Source organism: Squalius cephalus (genome assembly GCF_949319135.1).
Source record: "Squalius cephalus genome assembly, chromosome: 23".
NCBI lineage: Eukaryota > Metazoa > Chordata > Actinopteri > Cypriniformes > Leuciscidae > Squalius > Squalius cephalus.
In genome coordinates this window covers 27,994,109-28,002,483 of record NC_137144.1, presented here as the reverse complement: position 1 = coordinate 28,002,483, position 8,375 = coordinate 27,994,109, and the positions used below count along the sequence as shown (strand labels likewise).

The 8,375-nt window shown below is 39.7% G+C and overlaps 1 protein-coding gene across 1 annotated transcript; it reads right to left on the bottom strand.

Annotated features, from left to right (window-relative positions):
• Positions 1-547: 547 nt before the first annotated feature.
• On the bottom strand, positions 548-8,196 carry dbx2 (developing brain homeobox 2; the record flags this gene model as incomplete). Its single annotated transcript, XM_079859799.1, has 4 exons — positions 548-742; positions 3,828-4,012; positions 6,243-6,341; positions 8,046-8,196. The coding sequence occupies 4 exons, from the start codon at positions 8,194-8,196 to the stop codon at positions 548-550; spliced, it is 630 nt and encodes a 209-aa protein (XP_079715925.1).
• Positions 8,197-8,375: the final 179 nt, after the last annotated feature.

Genomic DNA, 8,375 nt, shown 5'->3' with positions numbered 1-8,375 from the left:
GAGAGACTGTCAGTTTTGAACGCTTATCTTCTAAATGCGAATTTTGTTATTATAGATAACAGCAAGACTAACATATTCATACTAAAAGCCAAAAAACTTCCAAAAAAACCCTGATTTCATGTGGGCTTTAATGGACACGAACTTTGTAGTTTTATTTATTGTAGGGTGGTGGTGGCGCAATGGATAAGACACATGCCTTTGGTGTGAGAGTGTTCGAATCCACTGTGAGACACCAATGTGTCCCTGAGCAAGACACTTAACCCCTAGTTGCTCCAGAGGCGTGCGACCTCTGACATATATAGCAATTGTAAGTCGCTTTGGATAAAAGCGTCAGCTAAATGAATAAATGTAAATGTAAATGTATTAACTAACATTAACAAAGTTTAATAAATATTGCAACGGATGTATTGGTCATTGTCAAAGTCAGTGCATTTATTGTGAAGTGTTGCCGAAACTTGTAGTAAATCGCACTTGTAAAATGTCCAGGTTTTGCAGAAACTGCCATATGTTTCGCACCAAGAGTCTCTGAAGGGAAGAGGAGTGTGTGTCATGACGAATCCTCTTTGCAGCGCTCGGGTCTCGTGCACGGGTGAGTGTGTGTCGCGTGTGTCACGTGTGTTGTGTCCACTGGTTCTGATTGGCTCCAGAGCACCAGTCGCTCCACGTGCGGCCGCGTGCACGCGCTCTCTTTCTCCCGGGAGTTCCTCCACTTCATTCTGCGGTTCTGGAACCAGATCTTCACCTGCATGAACCGGATTCAAACTGGATTGAGTTGCAGAGTGTGAACAACAACAGTGAGCTAAAAACCCTGACGTAAATATAAAGATCGCATTTAGCTTAAAGCATCTAATAGAATAACAGTTACTTCTACTCTAGAGGTCAAAAGTTTGGAATAATTACGATTTTATTTTTATTTTTTTACGTTTTTGAAAGAAGTCTCTTCTGCAAGACTGCATTTGATTATAAAATACAGTATAAACTGTGAAATATTATTCCAATGTAAATCAGCTGTTTTCTATGTGAATAGTAAAGTGTCATTTATTCCTGTGATCAAAGCTGAATGTTCAGCATCATTACTCCAGTCTTCAGTGTCACATGATCCTTCAGAAATCACTCTAATATGAAACAGTAAAAAATGTTAATTATTCCAAACGTTTGACCTGCTGTGTCCAAACTCAGAAACAGACAAACATTGAATAGGTCCATCCAAAGAAATAGATTCACTAAAATTCACTTTACATGTGTCCTAATTCACATATCTGCCCTAAATAGCATGCATTTGTAGTATGCATTAATATGCTTCCCAGCATGCATCTGTGCATGCTTTCTGCTTCTCTGGTAAATGTATCTTGATTTAAGAATGTTTTGATATTTGTGCTGGAAAACAAGACAGAAACACTGAGGAACAACATCATGATTAGCAGTGCACTTTTTAGTTATTCTTCATAAGATGTGTAGGACAGAGAGAAGTTGAGCGTGTGCGTGTGTGTGTCTGTTTATGTGAGTGAGTATGTGTGTGTGTGTGTGTGTGTGTGTAGGACAGAGAGAAGTTTGTGTCCTCACCTATGTCTCCTTCAGGCCGAGGTCTGTGTGTATGTTTGTGTGTGTGTGCTCACCTGTGTCTCCTTCAGGCCGAGGTCTGTGTGTGTGTGTGTGTGTGTGTGTGTGTGTGTGTGTGTGTGTGTGTGTGTGTGTGTGTGTGTGTGTGTGTGTGTGTGTGTGTGCTCACCTGTGTCTCCTTCAGGCCGAGGTCTATGAAGGTAAATCAGTAGCAAAACTCGAGAGCACGTAAATGTGAATTTGAGAACTTGTACAATATTCGTACTTGTACATGAACATTTACACTCACAGCTCCAATGTGAAAACCTGTAAAATAAAAATCTGAAGTTGAATGTTGAAATTTGCACTCGCATACAATAGTCACAAACCTGTATTCTGAATCTGAAGCTGCAGACAAGTAGACACAAATGTGTAAAATGCCATTCACAGAAATACAACGACAGACACAAACTTGTAATATATATTTTGCGTTTAATCTTACGTTCACATTCGCAGTACTACCTCAAATAGGCACTTGCAACTTCTCAAATCTGTCACTGCAATTTCAAATTTCGCGCCTTGACTTTTGCTACTCTTTTCGCGATATATCAGGTGCAAAACTAACTTGTGCACTTGAAACTCAAAGGCGGCGAGAGAGAAAGGGGGGTGGGAGCGGGGGGGTCAAAGGAGCCGTTTTATTGGTTGGCAGCTAGCCAATGAAATGGGACTTCGATGATGTCACGAAACTCGTGTGCAGTGTGCACTGAAACGTTAACATGGCTTAATGCCATTAGACTGATATTAAAAGAAATAAACGATTTTATCAAACTTAGTAAACACAATGCTTACAATGCATACTACAGAAAAGCAGATGAGCACAGAATATGACGAAAGAAAGCAAATGTGTGTTCAGTGCAAATAAACTTGCTGCCTGTGTTTTATTAATAATTTAACGAATTATGTGTTTTTTTAGTTTTTTTTTTATTTATTTTATAACTGTTGGTCCATTAAGCTTTATTAAGCGTTTTCTTGGTTTTCTATGGGAGGAAAACGTACAATTAAACTCGTTGCATTCAGAGCTCAATTGCTTTGGTTTATTTGTATGGTGTTTCCTGAGTTTGGTCTTTTAATACCACTGTCTCAATTAAACGCGTTGTGTTCATATTCTGTGCTCATCTGCTTTTCTGTAGTATGCATTATAAGCATTGTGTTTACTAAGTTTGATAAAATCGTTTATTTCTTTTAATATCAGTCTAATGGCATTAAGCCATGTTAACGTTTCAGTGCACACGGGTTTCGTGACATCATCGAAGTCGCATTTCATTGGCTAGCTGCCAACCAATAAAACGGCTCCTTTAAACCCCCCGCTCCCGTCCCCCTTTCTCTCTCACCGCCTCTGAGTTTCAAGTGCACAAGTTAGTTTTGCACCTGATATATCGCGAAAAGAGTAGCAAAAGTCAAGGCGCGAAATTTGAAATTGCAGTGACAGATTTGAGAAGTTGCAAGTGCCTATTTGAGGTAGTACTGCGAATGTGAACGTAAGATTAAACGCAAAATATATATTACAAGTTTGTGTCTGTCGTTGTATTTCTGTGAATGGCATTTTACACATTTGTGTCTACTCGTCTGCAGCTTCAGATTCAGAATACAGGTTTGTGACTATTGTATGCGAGTGCAAATTTCAACATTCAACTTCAGATTTTTATTTTACAGGTTTTCACATTGGAGCTGTGAGTGTAAATGTTCATGTACAAGTACGAATATTGTACAAGTTCTCAAATTCACATTTACGTGCTCTCGAGTTTTGCTACTGATTTACCTTCATAGAGGTCTGTGTGTGTGTGTGTGTGTGTGCGTGTGTGTGTGTGTGTGTGTGTGTGTTTGTGTGTGTAGGACAGAGAGAAGTTGTGTCCTTACCTGTGTCTCCTTCAGGCCGAGGTCTGTGTGTGTGTGTGTGTGCTCACCTGTGTCTCCTTCAGGCCGAGGTCTGTGTGTGTGTGTGTGTGTGTGTGTGTGTGTGTGTGTTTGTGTGTGTGTGTAGGACAGAGAGAAGTTGTGTCCTCACCTTCGTCTCCTTCAGGCCAAGGTCTGTGTGTGTGTGTGTGTGTGTGTGTGTGTGTGTGTGTGCTCACCTGTGTCTCCTTCAGGCCGAGGTCTGTGTGTGTGTGTGTGTGTGTGTGTGTGTGTGTGTGTGTGTGTGTGTGTGTGTGTGCTCACCTGTGTCTCCTTCAGGCCGAGGTCTGTGTGTGTGTGTGTGTGTGTGTGTGTGTGTGTGTGTGTGTGCTCACCTGTGTCTCCTTCAGGCCGAGGTCTGTGGCGAGTCTGTGTCGGTCCGTCTTGCTGATGTACTTCTGCTTGCGGAAGGTTTTCTCCAGCTCTCGTCTCTGGTCCTCGGAGAACACGGCTCGCCTCAGGATTCCTGACCGGGACCCGGAGCTCAGCGCTGGACTCCACAGGACTGACCCCACGCCCCCTGCAGGACACACACACACACACACACACACACACACAACACCGTCACCACGCTCAGCTTGATGGGTTTATTTATTTAATTATAGAAAATGTATTGGGTTTATTTCTTCTATGGTTATTTTATTTAGTGTTTTATATATTTTTTTAATTTTATTTAATTTTATGTTGTACAGGAAATATATTATATCTATGCTAATGAGTATAAAAATATGTCCACAAAAAGAGACAAACTTGAGAGACAAATAATGTTTTTAGTTATTTATATATGTGTGTGTGTGTGTGTGTGTGTGTGTATATATATATATGTGTGTGTATATGTGTATGTATATATATATATAGTGTGTGTGTGTGTGTATATATATGTGTGTGTGTATATGTGTATGTATATAGTGTGTGTGTGTGTGTAGAGGGGCCCAGCTAATAGTCGCTCTGTGAGTAAAACTCACTCCTCTGATCTCAGCAGTTTTTAGCCTCTTTTTAGAGCGCCTGACTCCCACGCTGGAGACCCGGGTTCAAGGCCCGAGTGAGTTTGAGTCACAGCAGTTTAGGAGGAGGAACGGTGAGATTAGAAGCAAACTGCGGCTTTAAGAAGCTCAACTGCTCTGACCGAGCTGATAAACTATTGGCTATTTTAAAAAAGGGGGAGGAGCTGTTCGATATGCCCCGCCTCATTACTCCAACACACTGAACAATGGTGGCACTTCAGTGGGCCTTTAATGTGTTGGACAAATCTCCACCGGGCCACCGTCAGCGGCGTGAGTAAGCGGGTTAGTCACACTCTCTGCTCGCCTTTCAGTCTAAATACTTTCCACTTAAACGCCCTATTAAAGGGTCAGCTGACCCTCAACCCCGCCCACACACACACACACAACCATGCTTTCCCCACAACAAATGATCCATTTGACATTCCGCGGCTTTATCTTCTCCTCTCGGCATCCCTCAGCGTTTCCTTTCAAAAGATGGATTCTCTTAACAGGGAGATGAGCTGAAAAAAGTCTATAAAAGTCATTTCTATTGAGGGCGTCATGTCTGAAACGGGCCGAATGGACGGGGTTTGGCTTTTAGAGCTCAGCTTTTCATTAGCGAGGACAAAAAACCCCGCTGTGAAGGAATGCGGGTCATTGTGTGTTCCGGACTGATCCCAGACCGGCCGCGCGCTGCGCGCTCATGTGTTACTGTCACCGTGTAGCTGATCCCGGGTCAGTGTGAGCGCGCGCGGGGTCACGTGTGTGCGGTCGCTCTGAATGCGCTGATTGGTCACGGGGTAAAGAGGGTGCGCGCGCGCGCGAAGAGCACGGTGGGAAAGTGTCAAATATTAGTGTCAATTCGCTAAACTGTTTCCAAGAGGCTTGTTTTAAACCTCTACATCTGACAGATCCGGATTTGCCAGGTTTTTGGCACTCGGCCACTCACACACACACACACACACACACACACACACACACACACACACACACACACACACTAGCCCAAGCCAGAATGAGAAAGACTGTTTCAGTAAAGGGATAAAGAGCATTGAATTCACAAGCACACGTTTTTGGGTTGTTGCTAGGGTGTTGCTATGTACTTGCTAATGAGTTCTTTATGTTGCTATGCTGTTGTTTTGAGTTGTTACTAGGTGGTTACCAGGTGTTCTGAACTTCTGGGTGGTTCCTGACTTTGCTCTATGATTAAATATTAATATATAAATAGATTTTGAAACTCTTCTGATTGGCTGGCGGCTGAATGAGCATATTTTAACTCTAAAATCATCTAACCTTGGCAGAGGAGGAGCTCTGTTGTGTGTGTGTGTGTGTGTGCGTGGGAGTGAGGGAGCCTGTGTGTGTAAGATAGGGAGCGAGTGTGTAAGGGAGTGTGTGTGTGTGTGTGTGTGTGTGTGTGTGTGTGTGTGTGAGGGAGCCAGTGAGTGAGTGTGTGTGTGTGTCTGTGTGTGTGCACGCTCATGAATACCAGTGATATTTAGGGGAATTAGATATGGCCATTATGCACAAAATGATATGTTTGTAGAAGAGTGAGTGAGTTTGAGGGAGTGTGTGTGTGTGAGTAAGAGTGAGTGAGTGAGGGAGAGAGTGTGTGTGTGTGTGTGTGCGTGAGGGAGGGAGTGAGTGTGTGCACGCTCATGAATACCATTGATATTTAGGGGAATTAGTAATGGCCATTACGCACAAAATAATCTGTTTGTAGAAGTGTGTGCGTGTGTGTGTGTGTGTTGATGAGGCAGTTTCTCTTACTAGTGAACAGAGGAGATGTCGTCCCGGATCCAGAACAGCAGGGAAGAGCGACTCCAGACACTGTAACTGAGCGAGAGAGCGACGGATGAGTGAGACTGGCTTCACATCAGCCGTGAGTCTCAGCTCTACATGAGCTTCAGTGGGAAACACACTCCACACACACTCGGACACATTTCACTGATTTTATGCTTTATCTTTTAATATGCTTGAAATTAGCTTTGTAGATCTATATATTTATTTTAATGCATGAGTTGGAGCAGATAGTGAAGGATAAACAGCTTTACATGAAGACAGTATCATTCCCATCATTATGATAACTTTAATATTATTCTATCATGTGAAAATGGCTAATAAATAATGAGTATATGATCGGTATGATGTGTGTAAGTGATTTGATTTTGAAAAGTAGCGTAAATAATGAGAGAAAGTGTAAATAATTAAGTTTGTGCATTGTTCAAATGAATTACTTTTAATGTACATCTCAACAATAATAATGTATTAATAAAGTTAACCGGAATATTCTAAATGTGTAGTTGACAATATTGTACACTTCATTTTAAACTACTCTAAACAAAAAAAAAATCTAAATCTGGTATACTATTACAGTATTTATGTTATCTATATAGTTTCTTTCAAATAATATTAAAATATTTTGTTTTATTTAAGTATACATGGAATATATAAAAAATAGTTTGCCACTGCACAGAACTGTAAATATATAACTATATAACACTATATAAATATTGTGTAGATATATAAAAGAAAAGGATATGACATAAAATAAAGACTATTTTATACATAAATAAAATATTTACATATTTCCCTTTATATTTAAATATCATATATGTAAAAGAAAACTTGTAACAAAAGAAAAAAACAAATATTTTATAAATAAATATGTTCTCATGTATATTTATATTATATATAAAATAATATATATATATATATATATATAATGTGTGTGTGTGTGTAACTCTCTCTCTCTCTCTCTCTCTCTCTCTCTCTCTATATATATATATATTTAATATATAATTATATAATACATATGTATATAATAATATATAAATATGCAATATATAATACATTCAAAATATGTATTATATATATATATATATATACAACTCATATATAAATATGTTCTCTTATATATATATATATATATATATATAATAAAAAAAATTAAATAATATACAATATGTAAAACTCTCACACTCATATAAATATGTTCTCTTATGTATATTTATATTATATATATATATAAAAGGGAAGTTATGACAAAATGAAGAAGAAATATTTAAGTGAAAAGCAAAATGTCAAAAACAACTGAAAACTAAAAAAAAAAAAAAAGTGATCAGTTACGGGATAAAACACTTTCTTTTACAAACCTAAGATCTTGATATTAATGTACAAATGATGTGCATAAATGAGTGATTCTTCTTCAGTTTACTAGTGAAAAATGTGACTTTGTTGGTTTGTTTTTTAACTTTAAATACTGTTGGGTAAATGTAATCTAGTATGTAATCAAACCTTTAATCTAGTGGAAGTTTCTGTCACGTTATGAGAATGCAAATCTACTCGTGAAGATTAAAAGAAATCTTTGCACGTTAAAAAAATAAATACGACCTCACGTTGTGTCAAGCATTTCGTATGCATTTTTCCGTATTCGTCATTCGGTGGCTCTGAATTGTCGTTTCGACGAATGACGAATACGGAAAAATGCATCCGAATATTTCCTGCAAGGATCTTTAGAGTCGAGCGCTGAGATGTTAAATATCTCCTTCCTGCGTTCAGTGTTGCTCTTACCTGGTGGAATCCGGTCCCCTGGCGACACACACTTCCGCGCAGGAACACACACACCTGCCTCAGGTGACGAGCTGCTTCGCAACAGGTTGTCAATCAAAAAACACTTCCCAGAATTCCCAAATCCGGGATGCCTCGGAGGAAATCCAGCCATGTCTTCGGGTCTCAGGAGATCATTCTGAAGTAGTCTTGAGTTTCTCCCAATGTGTGTGTGAGTTAACTTCATTAAAAAACACAAAGAAAACAAAGCGCCCTCTCCACGGGGGCCTGTGATTGGCCGAGCTGATAAGAGTGGGCTCTTTCTGTCGGACAGAAGGTGGAACCCCTTCATTC